Below are 14,998 nucleotides of genomic sequence, written 5' to 3'. Positions count from 1 at the left end.
TTACATTTTTAGAAGACTCTAGGCAACTCACTGCTGTGTACAAAAACATGTAGTGAGGAAGCTGTCAATTTCAATTAATTAAACAAATCCCCTCGTCTGGGTCAGGCTTCTGTTCACACACCCTCATTTCTGCTTCCTGACATTTGCTCTGCTGTCGAAGAGTAAGGTGCTGATCCCTCTCCCTACCACAGAACGTGAGCTCCCTGAGGGCAGGGAGTGGATTTTACTCAGTGTTGATCCCTCATACCTGGAATGTATTTGGCTGATGGTATGCGTGTAACAACTATTACCAAATAGCCGATGAACATCCCAGTAGACGGATAGGTGATTGGGTGATGCGTGGCAGATGTGCGTGGTGGCAGGAAAGGAGGAGACATAGTGAGGAGTTGATGCCACGACTACTGTATCCCTTGCTGCCATGCTGGGGGAGCGAGGTAGAGCAGCCGCACCTCTGTCGCTGAAGGACCGCAGCTCCCGGTGTCCAGACAGGAGCAACTGGCTTGTCTGGTGCGCACCTGCACCCGCCCTGTGAGTGCTGCGCCCCCCCGCCCCCAGCCTCCTGGCTCTCACTGCTCTGCACACTGGCGGAAGCCCAGGGTTGCCACCTAGCACTCCTGGGAATGCAGTTCATTTCCATACCCTCTCGCCTCGGATTGAAACGTGCAGAAAGCGTGAGCCTCCATACACAGTTAAAATGTGAGTGTCATCGGGAGCGTAACCATTAGTCCCAAATAGAGTCAGAGTGCATGATTCAAGAACGAGATGAGAGCCACGACTGAAAGCTGAGCTTCTCCCAATAGCAGCGGTTCAAATAAAAACTGACGCACGGGAGCTGCATCTGGGTGGACCCTTATGTGACCCAAGGCTTCTCTGGAGCAGCCCATGCCCTAGGTGGGCATTCCCAGGGAGGAAAGACGCTGTGTGGTGAGGTCTGTGTGCAAGCACTGCTGAACCCGGGGTGGCTGACAGGAATCGATGACTGGGGGGAAGCAAAATAAGACTTAGCTTCAAAATGCCCACCTCCACGACTCTGGGCATGTGCAGTCACTTCCGTTTTGACTTGTTCGTTCTAGAACCACAGAACATCCATAGCGATAGCCTTAAAGCAAGGTGGAAGACCAGTAATTGGCCCAGGAAAACTGGGCAGCAGCAGGAGAGAAAATGTGACTTTTTAAAGTAAGGTGATCTGTTACAAAGGGGCCTTCTGTGGGTTTACAGGCATCCCGGAGGCCATGGCTCTGCCCCCTGAACGCTGATTAAGTGGCGCTCATAAAAATTGGTTTTCCCACATCACTGACACCTCAGAACCTGAGACAAGAGCAGCAGTTCTCATTTTTTTTTTACTAATGTAGCTTTATAAATATTTGCAAAGGTACCAACACTTTTTTGCAACTTTATCATCTTTCCTGCAGTATATGATACAGAAAGTTTCAGATGTGTCCCCACCCCCTCTCTAAAATAAACTGTCACCGACTTGGACGAGTGCTGCACCCCAAAGTGTCTAATGCGAGTTTCTGTTGGTGTCCTTGCCCTGTTGTAGCAGAACAGGAGTTTCCTGCTAACCTTACTCCAGATAGTAATTCCTGCCTTGAGACCCTCCAGTGTCGTTCTCCAGGCAAACTGGCGACTCTTCCCCGGGTCCTGGAAGCCAGTCCGTTAGCCATTTGCGTCCTCTGACTGCTACGTGGCTGAGTTAAAGGCAACATCCCGTCTGGAGAAGCACGGTCTTCCCTCACCTCCCGGAGCTGCAGTTCTGTGGTCTCCTCTTGATACCACCTGGCGCAGTCACTGCCGCCCGCTGCGGACCTGTGTGACCGTGGGCTCTTTTCTGTGCTTCGTGATCCATTTGCCGACAGTGGTCTTAGGGCAGGGAAACGCAGCCAGTCTCTCCTCTGGTCAGCTTGCCTTTCTGTAGGCATGTTGTTCGCTGGGTTTCTAAGGAAAGTAGCCTCGACCAAGGGAGTTAAGGGAAGAATTCAGGTTCATGGCTTTATTTGTGATTGACAGGTAAAATTTTCAGTGCAACTTGACACAGTATATCAATGTACTGACACACAAGGCCGCACCTTGTGGCACGAGCTGTCCCAGTTACTCTCAGAGGACACAGCCCCTTGTGGTTTCCACCTGTGTTACATGCAGTGCTGATGTGATGGAGACGGTTGTGAGGTATCAGATGTAAGCACTCAGTGTGCTGTTGGAATGCAGTGCCATGGCTGGTGTTGACACAGGTGACAGGAACAGAGGGGTTTGTTTCTTGAAAGAATGACAGGGCGAGACAGTAGGAAAGAGATCTTCCATCCCCTGGTTCACTCCCCAAATGGCCACAAGAGCCAGGGCTGGGCCAGCCTGAAGCCAGGAGCCTGGAGCTCCTTCCAAGTCTCCTGCGTGCATGGCAGAGGCCCAGACACTGGGGCCGTCATCTGCTGCCTTCCCTGCTTGTTTGAGGGAGCAGGATGGGAGCAGGATTGGGAGCAGTGCAGCTGATACTAGCACCCGCCTTCTGATGAGGAACACCGACACGGCGAGCAGGGGTTTAACCTGCTGCTTCACGACGCAGGCCCCTGGCAGAGGGCGCTCATACCTTCTGAGTCTGTGTGATAGCTGAAGTGCTGGGTACAAAGGTACGTGTGATGAGTATCTATCATAATGACATCAGTGGCTCTGACAGATCCAGGCATAGGGAGCGGGCAGGAGAACGGGAGGGCAAGTGATCCCTGCTGCTACGACCGTTGTCACCTCAGGGACATCAGCGAAAGCAAAGTGGGATGCTGGAGGAAGGAACCACCCGGAACTGCTGCCTCCAGCGCAGCCAGGCTTGTGGTGGCTGACAGCTGTTTCCATGAGAGCGCCAGGCCTACGGGGAAGCAGTGTGTCTCCAAGATCAAGGATGATCTTGGTACTGATAGAACCCGTGCTGTAACCTGAACACAGGGTTGGTGGCATGTGAGAAGTGTGTGTGTCTCCCTTGTCTTGCCGGTGCCTGCTTTTCCCTGCGTTAGCAGCTCCTTCTCTGAGGGGTGACCTCATGAGAGGCTCATCTTGGAAGGGCTCCACGAGCCCCTAGACCTGCGTTCCAGACTCCATGGCCAACAAAACACACTGTCCGGCTCAGGGGGCTGCGTGGCTCGTGCAGGGGAACCGGAAGACGAATTACCTTCAGCCTTGCATTTTGCTTTGAAGCTGAAACCAGGATTGGCGGACCCTAGAGGCTGTTTTAAGGAAATGTCTTCGTGTGTTCCTTTTATCTTGATGTTTGTCACTAAAGTGTTGTGAAAACTCTGTTCTATCTGTCCTTAGAAAAGAGCTGAGACTTCCACGTCTGATCTTTGAAACCCCTTGAGACCTCATTAAATTAACGCTCCACTTATGCGAATTGGAATGAGCAGGTCCCTGGCTGCTTCTCTGTCACAGCCCTCAGCTGTTTCTTCCCTGACTGATCTCCCGCAGACAGTCCCCGAGCTCTGGGTGTTGTCAGTACACTAAGTTTCACGCAGACAGTCCCCCGAGCTCTGGTGTTGTCAGTACACTAAGTTTCACACAGACGGTCCCCCGAGCTCTGGGTGTTGTCAGTACACTAAGTTTCACACAGACGGTCCCCGAGCTCTGGGTGTTGCCAGTACACTAAGTTTCACACAGACGGTCCCCCGAGCTCTGGGTGTTGCCAGTACACTAAGTTTCACGCAGACGGTCCCCCGAGCTCTGGGTGTTGCCAGTACACTAAGTTTCATGCAGACGGTCCCCCGAGCTCTGGGTGTTGCCAGTACACTAAGTTTCATGCAGACGGTCCCCCGAGCTCTGGGTGTTGTGAGTACACTGAGTTTCACGCAGATGGTCCCCCGAGCTCTGGGTGTTGTCAGTACACCGAGTTTCACGCAGACGGTCCCCCGAGCTCTGGGTGTTGTCAGTACACCGAGTTTCACGCAGACAAGTCCCCCGAGCTCTGGGTGTTGCCAGTACACTAAGTTTCATGCAGACGGTCCCCCGAGCTCTGGGTGTTGCCAGTACACTAAGTTTCATGCAGACGGTCCCCCGAGCTCTGGGTGTTGTCAGTACACCGAGTTTCACGCAGACAAGTCCCCCGAGCTCTGGGTGTTGTCAGTACACCAAGTTTCTCACTGGCATTTTTGGATTTCAGCCTGCCTTTTCAAAGAAGATGATGGCTGCAAGCCCTTAGCGAGGCCAGCCCAGGAACTGGGTTCCTCCCTGTCCCCTCTCCAGGGAGCGCTCTGCTCTCCTTCCCGGCCCTGTCTCATCATGGGTGGCTGGGTAGTGACCTTTGGTGAGTCCCAGAAGCACCGTGACATGACTGTCCCCTCTGATCCTCGGTGCTCCTGTTTGACTCGTGAGAAAGGTGGGCGGCCTCCGGCATTCTCTAGTAGCCCCCAGGTCACCCTGCTGGTGACCCCACATCAGCTGTTGATCTGACACAAATGCTGCCTCCTGGAACAGAAGGGAGGGACATTATCTGCCCTACCCCCTCCTTAAGCCGGGGAAACGAGCCCTGTGTAATCTGGGATCCAGGTGACCAGTGCCTTGGTGGGAAGCATGGGTGGCTGTACACATGGCTGCCCCATGAGTGGAGACAGCACTTTGCAGAGCTCACAGTGTTATGCCCCAAATTCAGTGAGATAATCCATGTGACGGACTTCATAAAATATGCTGGCGCTTGATTCTAGCTGCGTTCAGTGAAAACACTGAATTCTCATAACACAACATTTAGCCTTTCCTGTGGTGCTTTAATACTCAAAGCTGTCGGCCCCTCCAGCCTGCTTGGACGAGGCACGAACCCTTCCCTTGTCTACCACCAGAGCAAAAGCTCAAGTCGCCTTCTCTTCACTTCCTGGCAGCGCCCCATCATTTCCATCTGCTGGGGCCACCGAGACTCCCGACTGCTGATGGCTTCAGGCCCAGCCCTGTATGTGGTTCGTGTGGAGCATCGGGTGTCCAGCCTGCAGCTGCTGTGCCAGCAGGCCATCGCCAGTGCCCTCCGAGAGGACAAGGACGCCAGCAAGCTGACCCTGCCCCCTCGCCTCTGCTCCTACCTCTCCACTGCCTTCATCCCTACTATCAAGGTAAAGTCTCCCTTCCCCTTTCCTCCTGCCTCTCCTGTCTTGCTCCTGCTGCTTGCCAGGAGGTGGGCAGAAGCAGGAGAGACCAATAAGGGGCCAGAGCAAGTGTACAGGGTCTTGTCTGCTTCTTGACCAGTCTCTGCAGGATCCCCCACGTCCCCCAAAGCCTGCAGTCCACCCCAGGGTCCCCCACGTCCCCCCATGGCTGCAGTCCACCCCAGGGTCCCCCACGTCCCCCCATGCCTGCAGTCCACCCCAGGGTCCCCCACGTTCCCCCATGCCTGAGGTCCACCCCAGGGTCCCCCACGTTCCCCCATGCCTGAGGTCCACCCCAGGGTCCCCCACGTTCCCCCATGCCTGAGGTCCACCCCAGGGTTCCCCATGTCCCCCCATGCCTAAGGTCCACCCCAGGGTCCCTCATATCCCCCCATGGCTGCAGTCCACCCCAGGGTCCCCCACGTTCCCCCATGGCTGCAGTCCACCCCAGGGTCCCCCACGTTCCCCCATGCCTGAGGTCCACCCCAGGGTCCCCCATGTCCCCCCATGCCTAAGGTCCACCCCAGGGTCCCTCATATCCCCCCATGGCTGCAGTCCACCCCAGGGTCCCCCACGTCCCCATGCCTGCAGTCCACCCCAGGATCCCCCATGTCCCCCCATGCCTGCAGTCCACCCCAGGATCCCGCATGTCCCCCCATGCCTGCAGTCCACCCTAGACATCACTGTTAGTGTCGATGTGAGGTAGCCTTGTGAGGTAGATGCTGTCTCTCTCATGGCCAGCTTGGCTCCTGTGTCTTCCTGGTGATCTAAGGAGCGAATGTTTAGTTAGCATTTGTCCTGGTCAGTCCTGATTTCCTGGAGGACGTCGCCGTCATTCTCACCTAAAGAAACAGGAAACAGGTTTTGTAGAAATTAAGTCACTTGCTCCGTAGCTCATAGGGGGAGCTTTCAGACTAGGCCTCGGTCTGCTTTCAGTGCGCGGTGCTGAGGGGAGGGGCCCCCAGCACTTGGTCAGCTGTCTGCACACTGATGTCTGTCGCTCTAACTCCAGAAACCAGCCTGAGTATGGTGGTAGCACGTGGATGCCACCTGCCAGCTGCTGCTCATCTGTGGGTCATTGCAGATTCTTTTTTTTTTTTTTTTAAGGTTTATTTATTTATTGGAAAGGCAGTTACAGAGAGGCAGAGAGCGAGCGAGAGAGAGGTCTTCCACCTACTGGTTCACTCCTCAAATGGCCACAGTGGCCGGAGCGGAGACATTCAAAAGCCAAGAGCTTCTTCCCAGAGCTTGGGCCATCTCCCACTGCTTTCCCAGGAGCTTTAGCAGGGAGCTGGATAGAAGTGGGGCAGCCAGGACTTGAACCACTGCCCATATGAGATGCACAGCGCCGCAGGCCGGGGCTTTAACCCTCTGCGCCACAGCTCCAGCCCCTACCATAGGTTCTTATTCATATTCTGTCTTTACTTCTAACTCTCAGATTGACTTCTGGTTTCTTTTTTCCTGAAACATAATGGTTTTAGAATCTTCTGGGGTTTTCTTTTCCCCAGGCTGCCTTACAGTGTCATGTTAGGACATGCTGATGTCCAGGCCCACCCGAGGGATCCGGTGTGATCGAACAAGGACCCCGGCCTCGGTGTTTCAGAGCTTCCTGGGATTCTGTTAGGAGTCAACCATTTCATGCCACACAGCCCCCTCTCCCAGGAGTAGCAGCGAGCGTCCCAGCCTGCCCGCCCCGGCACGCTCTCCCTCCCCCCCCCCCCCCCCCGTGGTCTCAGCACTTCCTTTTCTTCCCTTGTCTTTCCTTCTAGCCCCCAATTCCTGACCCCAGCAACATGCGAGACTTTGTCAGCTACCCCTCAGCCGGCAACGAGCGGCTGCACTGCACCATGAAGCGCACAGAGGACGACCCGGAAGTGGGCGGCCCCTGCTACACGCTCTACCTGGAGTACCTGGGCGGGCTCGTGCCCATCCTCAAGGGGCGCCGCGTCAGCAAGCTGCGGCCGGAGTTCGTTATCATGGACCCACGGACGGACACGAAGTCAGGTGGGCCGGGTGGGTGCGACCTTGCTCCCGTGGGGCTATGGAGTAGCGTTCCCTGCCCGTCGATGCGACATCAGCCTATGACGGCCAGCGTGGAACTTAGCCGAAGCGCCCCGGTCTCCATAGCCTCCTCAGGCAAGCAGTTCTGTCCCTGTGCCTTCCGACAGGCTCATGCCAGCGTGCTGTGAGGCCGCAGATAGCTGGGGCTGTGGGTGGGAGAGCACTGGCTCCAGCGAGGGGGGGAGCAGGCACGGCCTTCCGGGAATGAGAGCTCCCTCTTACCGTTATTCATTGATTGCAGTAATGTAGTAGTGAGGCATTCGGAAATAAGGAGATACAGGCTCTCCCAACTCAAGTATGGATGAAATAATTACATTTTTCAAACCTTCAGCTTCCTGCCTTTGCCCTCACTAATCCATGATTAACTGTTTTTTTAGCTGAATGCCAGTGAGATGTCTTGCTCACTCCTAAAGGTTTTGACATGGTGAATCACCCTGCCCTCATGAAAACTCCCTGTGCCGGCCTTCATGACTCAGCTAATGCATTGAGGTGCTTGCTACATGCTCTGGGCTCCAACGTCGGGAAACTGCAGAGGGAAGGGACTTTGTTCTTTCCACTGTGCCACGCGGTGCCTGCCCGGCGTCTGTGCACCTGTCAACACGTGCAGCTCGAACATCCTGCTGCCTCCCTGTAAAGCCTGCCCCGTCACCTGTTGTGGAATGAGCAGTAGCCTCTGAGCTGCTGGCTGGCAGGGGGCTGTGGGTGTCCTGCCCAGCACCCTGCGTGCTCCTCTGCCTGACACACTGAGCCCTGGGGGCCTGGAGGCGGAGAGCTGGGTCACCTGTGTACCCTGAAGGCCAAGCAAGCACCTGACCTTGAAATAACAGGTCAAGATGGGTTTGTTTCCGCCAGTTCACTTACCCTTGACTTCCTGACTGCAGTGTGTTCTCTCTCTCTCTCCCTTCTTCCCTCCCTCCCTCTCTCTCACCCTCCCGCCACCCCTGCAGCCATTAGGCTGACCTCTGACCCACACGACATCCCTGAAAGCACCGTGACACCTGCCTTGACTGCAGTTGTCTCAGTTCACGGTGGGCTTGTCGCCGACCTTGTGACCCACTCGGACATTCCATAGTTGCATGACTTCTGTCCTCGGCTCGTCATTCGCTCAGTATCTGTGCAACACTCTACTACCATCTTGTGCAAAACCCAAAGCAGTGAGCACACACTTCCTAAAATCAGTTGTTAGGATTTTTCTGTCATTTGACTAACGTGAGAAACCAGTACCAGAGCAGAAAGATTGAGGATTGGGGGCTGGTGGTGAGGGAGAATAAGAGAGGGAGCATTCAGAAGGAATGAAGGTGTGGTGAGGAAAACAGGACAGAGAGAGCAGATGTTAGATGCTAGCGTGGGAGAGCCCCGGGCCAGCGTTGTGTACAGCAGGGTAAGCTGCTGCTTGCGATGCTGCGTCGTATCCCAGCTACTTCTCTTGCAATCCAGCTTCCTGCTGATGTGCCTGGGAGAGCAGTGGAAGACGGCTCAAGTGCTTGGGCCCCTGCACCCAAGTGGGAGGCCTGGATAGAGTTCCAGTCTCCTGGCTGTGGCCTGGCCCAGCCCCAGCCATTACAGATATTTGAGGAGTGAGCCAGCAGATTCAGGATCCATCTCTCACTCCGTCTCCTCCATGCCTCCCCCCATGTCACTCTGCCTCTCAAATAAAATCTTTTTCTCTTTTCTTTTTCTTTTTTTATTTAAGGAAAAGGAAAGCATGGTTTCAGAGAGAGGGAGAAGGAAAGAGCCATCACAGGTTAGAGATGATTGGGGCAGGGGTACGAGGGGCAGGTTCTGACAGGGCCACACGTGTGTTGTCACTGGGCCCTGTACAGAGATTAAATGTTGAGGAAAATGTAAGTGAAGAGTGTGTTGCTGTGAGGTGTGCAGCGATTTCCCCACCTCGGGAGAGGACAGGATGTGTGCTGTGGGCAGGGCACGGGCTGCAGCACCCCAGAGGCCGGGCTTGCCTGGGGCCCGCTGTGTCCAGCTCATACAGACTCAATTGCTAACAGCCTTGTGGGGAAGGAGATGTTTATTTTTATAATTGAAAATTGCTAAGCAAAATAAATCAACCAATATTTGGTGAGCAGCTACTTGGTGTGAGACACTTGAGAGTCGTGGATGGTTCAGCCATACCGGGTATCTCCACTTTCAGTGGGTTGATGAAGCCTTGGTAAGGTAAGCGCTTGGAAAGTTCACTTAAAAAGTCAAGATTTAAATACCTCATGACACAGATAGATGTGTCACAAGGCACGCTATGACTAATCGCCAACTGAATGGTGTATATATAAACTTTGAATGCCAGGAATTTCTCATCAAGAGAACCGGATTACCTCTCTGAAGCCTCCACATCAGGGTTCTCAAAATGTCATCTGTGGCCCCCTCAAGCCAGTGCCCTGAGATGCTTCCTAACACAGGTTCCTGGCTCCACCCCTTAGTCGCAAGTCATTAGGTCTTGAGGAGGCCTAGAAATCCATGATCCGTTGGGTTCCCCAGGTGATTTTTATTCCCCAAGAATTATAATCCACTTTGCACAAGCTCGCGTGACTCAACAAGTTTCCTCAAGGTTGCTGGTGTATATTCTAGAAACTCTGAGTCCCAGTAATTTTTTTTTTTTTTAGTGAAAATTCACAGTTTCCCAAAGGAGTCTTTAGTCAGAGTTTGCCCTAACCCCCACTGTGAGAAACTGGAATCAGAAACAGCCGGGACTCAAACTGAGACACTGATAGGGGCTGCAGGTCTAGCAAGCAGCTTTGTTGATAACTACCGCACCAACATTTGCCCCCAAACAGCTTTTCAAGATTTTTAATATTTGAATGACAAGAGAGAGCGAGAGCTCCCATCTGTTGGTTCATTCCCCTGCAACGCCCTGGCCAGGCTGACCCTAGGAGCCAGGAACCTAATTCGGGTTTCCTACATGGGGGACAGGGAGCCATCACCTGCTACCTCCTCAGGGTGCGCATCGTGAGGAAGCTGGAATCAGAAATGGAGCTGGGACTCAAAGCCAGGCACTCTGATGTGAGATGCCTGTATCCCAACTAGCTTCTTAACTGCTAAACCAAACACCTGTCTAGAAAGGTTCCTTCAGCCCAGATAAAATGAGCGTATTCATGAAGACTGGCAAAACTGGGATGTGAAGCCCAGGACAGTGTTATGGCTTTGGTCCCAATGACCAGTGCCAACTTAATCTTCTCTAGAAACAGTGAGGTACGCCCAGGTGCTGCCCGGCTCCAGCTGATGCAGTGTGGAGGTTTCTTCTACTTGTGTTGATGGCAGATGGCAGAGTTGGGGGAGGGGGCTAAACAGAAAGCAGTTTCCTTTTCCTCCTGCCACCACTTAACTCATTTGTGCTTTCTGGAAGTTTTATCGAGTCCCCGAAATTGTTCTAGGCTCTGGGATTACAGCAGGGATCAAGCCAGCCAATCTTCCTTTCCTTGAGGACTTCACCCACTAGTTGGGGAGACAGGAATAAAGCAGTGCTGTAGGGTAGGCATGCAGCCACGTGGTTCAGATTTCCACATCAGATTACCTGGCTCTGGCTCCTGCCTCCAGCGTCCTGCTAACGCAGACCCTAGGAGGCCGTAGTGATGGCTCAAGTAATTGGGTTGCTGCCACCCACGTGAGTGCCCTGTGTTGAGTTCCCAGCTTCAGCCCTGGCCCAAATCCATTGCCAGGCATGTGGGGAGTGAACCAGCAGATGGGAGTTCTCGCTGTGTCTGAATAAGCATTGTTTTGGTTACTGTTTGCAAAGTAGTTGTGAGTTCAGTAAAAGGAGCGAATGGTATGGCACCTAGCATTTGAGAAATCTTCCATTGATGAGGAACTTGGAGGTTGGAGGGGCAGAGCATGACTGGGTTTCCTCCATCAGTTCACACACACATGGAGGCCTTCTGTGTACTTAGACCCAGGTTTGAATCATAGCTGGGCTTCCCTTGGTCCAGTGACCCTTAACTTAAACAACACAGAGCACTGGTCAGGGGTGTGGGAAGTTGGTCTTTTTTTGATTGAACTCAAACACATACCACTGCAGCTTGCAGGATGTTTGAGTCATGCCAGTCGATTCCATCAGTGCTGTCAGAAGGGGGTGATGCAGGTGACAGGAACAGGGCAGCAGGCTCCTTCCCACGCAGCCTGCCAGGCTTTTCTGCCCTGGAGGGCTCCTGTTCACAGATGTCACCCCCATATGCTCAGGAACTGAGAGAGCTGTGGATTCACAAACTCGTCCTGTAAATGCCAGCAGCCCCTCAGGGTGGAAAACTCACTCTCATTCTCCGAACTGTTTGATTGTGACTGGATGATTCAGCTTTTTGATTACCTGTCAAGGCTCCTGCAATCTTCAGGGAATGAGGTTTTAGTTAGCAAGACAAATACTGAAGAGTGGGGTTCTCACATTGAGGACAGACCTAGGGTGTGTGCTGAGAAGACCTTGGGGAGTGCAGGGATGAGAAACTGAAGCCGGACAGGGCAGCAAGGGAGGAGTTTTGAGGAGGAGGGGCCTTGTCTACAGCTTTAAAAAATATTTATTTGCTTTAAAGGCAGAGTTACATAAAGGGAGAAGGAGAGACAGGGGAGAAGACCTTCCATCCGCTCCCTAAATGGCTGTAACGGCCAGGACTGAGCCAGGCCGAAGCCTGGAGCTACAGCTGGGTCCCCCATGTGGGTACAGGGGCCCAAGTACTTGGGCCATCTGCTTTTGCAAGCCATTAGCAGGGAACTGGATTGCAAGTGGAATAGTCAGGACTTAAACTAGAGCCCATATGAGATGCCAGGGCACAGGCAGGGGCTTAACCTACAAGGCCACAATGCCAGCCTCTATTTCACAGTTCTAGGACTGCCCGTCTGCACATTGCCCTGGCTTCTGCCTTGGGGCCAGTGATTCTGCCTAAGGTCTAGCTTGCCAGGTTGTCATGAGTGAGTCTGTATGGAAGGCCCTCATAGGTACCCGGAGTTCCCATTGAAAGCTCCCACTGCGTGGGTCTTTGAGCCAGTGACCCAAGCAGGCAAGCACCTCCAGCAGGTGGAGTAGCCCAGCCCCTCAGCCGGCCTTGCACTTTTCCACAGACCACCTGCCATGCCACACACAAACCTTCTGAGAGACCTGGGCACAAGCAAACTCAGGCAGGCTCCAGTCCAAGCAGGCCTAGCACCACAGGCCTTCCTAGGCCAGAGGCAGGTTCCAGGGGCGTCTGTAAGTCGGCAGCTCTGTCCTGAGGCCACCTGGAAGTCCACAGGAGCATAGATGGCCACTGTGTCACACAACAGCACAACCATTTTGGTTTCTACTTCCAGCATTGTAAGCAGTGGAGCTGCCGGACTATTTTGTACGTTAAAATACTGGGCCCATTTTGGCGGCAGTAGAAGTAATTGCCTACTTTTGCTTAGAAAAAACAAGAGTCTAGAAATGCAGAAGAAGAAACACGGCTACACTGCCGTTTCAACCTCGAGACCTAAAGCGGTGGCCTGCCAAGGCAGGCTGTCCTGGAGTTGACCGCAGTGACGGTGGTTAGGCCCTAGCGGACGTCATTTCCCTCACTGTGCCGGATGTTGTCTTCACAGATGAAATCTACGGGAACAGCCTGGTTTCCACCATGATTGACAGCTGCAACTGCTCAGACTCCAGTGACATCGAACTGAGTGACGACTGGGCTGCCAAGAAGTCACCCAAGATCTCCAGGGCCAGCAAGTCGCCCAAGCTCCCGAGGTACGCTCAGCCTTCCAGGCGGTCCCCATTTGTCGTGCCGCGGGACATGTATGTGTTTGTGCCTGCAGGAGAGTCCCGTAGACACCGACACGGGGGCACATCCCGAGCCGCCTTTGGTCCAGCATGCTGCCCAGGAGTAGAACGTGTTCTGACTAGAGTGAACATCGCTGTTTAATGGCAGTAAAAGAGACCAGTTACAGGAGCATCCCCTTCTGTTCTCATCACCTTTTCTTCTGGAAGATTCTTTCTGGAATAATAGCAGCTTTTTTTGCTTGTTTTTTCCTTTGGGATAGAAAAAGGCACTGAATAGGAAGTCTGCTAAACCCCAGAGCAGTGGCAGTGAGCGGCACAGGGGCCACAGCAGAGCTTCCTGGCTTGTTTTCCCTTCCAGTGTGATAGAAGGAAGAAAAGGTGCTATAGTGGTTGTTGTGTGTTGGAGAGAATGCCTGTAATGCTGTAATTGAGAAGGTAGTAGTGAATCAACAAAACAGGATCCTAGGGCCGGCGCTGTGGTACCATAGGTTAATCCTCTGCCTGCAGTGCCAGCATCCCAGATGGGGGCCAGTTCTAGTCCTGGTTGCTCCTCTTCCAGGCCAGCTCTCTGCTGTGGCCCGGGAGGGCAGTGGAGGATGGCCCAGGTCCTTGGGCCCTGCACCCCATGGGAGACCAGAAGAAGGCTCCTGGCTCCTGGCTTCAGATCGGCATAGCTCTGGCCGTGGCAGCCATTTGGGGAGTAAACCAACGGAAGGAAGACCTTTCTCTCTGTCTCTTCCTCTCACTGTTTGTAACTCTACCTCTCAAATAAATAAATAAATAATCTTTAAGAGAAAAAAGGCTCCTACAGGCAGAAAGCTAAGAGTAGGTGGAAGGGCCCCTGGTGGTACAGACGGCAGTGCCAACCCCCTTCTCGGCGCCGTCTCTGAGGAGGCGGGAGCTCTGTGGCCTTGGATGGAGACGCGCACCCCTCATCCTGGAAGTTAGGGTGACTTAGCTCCAGAATTCTCTGATGTGATTTACATACAGACACACACGTGCTCACTTCATAAACGGTTGTCCCACTGTGCGCCCGGTTCAAGAGAAAGAACATGGCGTGTTCTGCTTCCCTCCAGTACCCACTCCCAAGAGGCAGTTACTCTTCTGCCTCTGTCACTAAGGATGCGCGTTGCTGTTCTTGAACTTTATATAAGTAGAGTCAAGCTGTATGTACTCATTTTATCAGCGTTTTTGTTCAGTGTGATGATTTGAGACTTAGCACATCCTGTGTGTATCAATAGTTTGTTTTTCTTTACTGCCATCAGGTATTCCACTGTAGTAGCTACAATGTGTTTATTCTGTTTCCCAGTCAAAGAATATGTGATAGTGTCCAGTGGCACTGCTATGAATAAACCTGTTAGAAACGTCCTCTGCAAGTCTCCAGCAGCCTTACTCACACATTTCCCTTGGGTATATGAAGGGAGCTGAGCGAGATCCCGGGTGAGGTCTGTGTTGGGCTTCACTGGGAACTACCAAAGAGTATTCCATGGTAGCTGTGCCCACTTAAGTTCCCGTCAGCAATTTTTGAGAGTTCCAGCTGCTTCCATTCTCACCCACAGCTGCACTGTCATTTTTTAAAGTAATCTTAGCAATTCCAGTGGATGTCTGTGTATCGCATTGTAGGTGCCTGCTAACACGCCCAGTGATTGTCACGGTCGGCACCTCCTCACGCCAGTCAGCATCTGGCTGTCTTCTTTCATGAACTCTTTGTCCAGGTCTCTCCCCCACTTTTTATTGGATCATTTTTTCTCTTACTGAATTGTAAGAGTTCTTTACACATTTGAGATATGAGTCGCTTGTTGGATATGTCTGCTGGCGTGTGTGTTCACATAGCCCGTGTGAGATGTTCTCTTATATTACACCTACATCTCAGGATAACTGTATCAGATGCGTTTTGTATAGGCAGTGAATTAGGGGTGGATGTTCATATTTTTCTACGCAGGCATGTAGTTGCTCCAGCCATCTGATTGATTGATTTTTCCACCTTTATCTAAAGCTTGTTAAAGCTGTACTTAAAGAGGGCCAGGGCTGTGGTGCGGTGGATTGGGCTGTTGCCTGTGACTCCAGTGTCCCACGTGAGTGCTGGGTCAGGTCCCGGCTGCTCTGC

General features: G+C 53.1%; 1 protein-coding gene across 4 annotated transcripts in view; it reads left to right on the top strand.

Annotated features, from left to right (window-relative positions):
- TULP4 (TUB like protein 4) overlaps positions 1–14,998 on the top strand; it is a 248,179-nt gene that overhangs the window by 220,637 nt on the left and 12,544 nt on the right. For all 4 annotated transcript variants that reach the window (XM_070073328.2, XM_089333585.1, XM_051855193.3 and 1 more), the window contains 3 exons: positions 4,848–5,072; positions 6,875–7,109; positions 12,714–12,858. In XM_070073328.2, the coding sequence (XP_069929429.1) occupies positions 4,848–5,072; positions 6,875–7,109; positions 12,714–12,858 (605 nt within the window). The remainder of the gene's footprint in view (positions 1–4,847; positions 5,073–6,874; positions 7,110–12,713; positions 12,859–14,998) is intronic.

The sequence above is a fragment of the Oryctolagus cuniculus genome, chromosome 5, assembly GCF_051225735.1.
Source record: "Oryctolagus cuniculus isolate XC-2025 breed Fujian yellow rabbit chromosome 5, ASM5122573v1, whole genome shotgun sequence".
Taxonomy (NCBI): Eukaryota; Metazoa; Chordata; class Mammalia; order Lagomorpha; family Leporidae; genus Oryctolagus; species Oryctolagus cuniculus.
The sequence above is the reverse complement of the archived record's forward strand: the minus strand, read 5'-3'. Positions and strand labels throughout refer to the sequence as shown.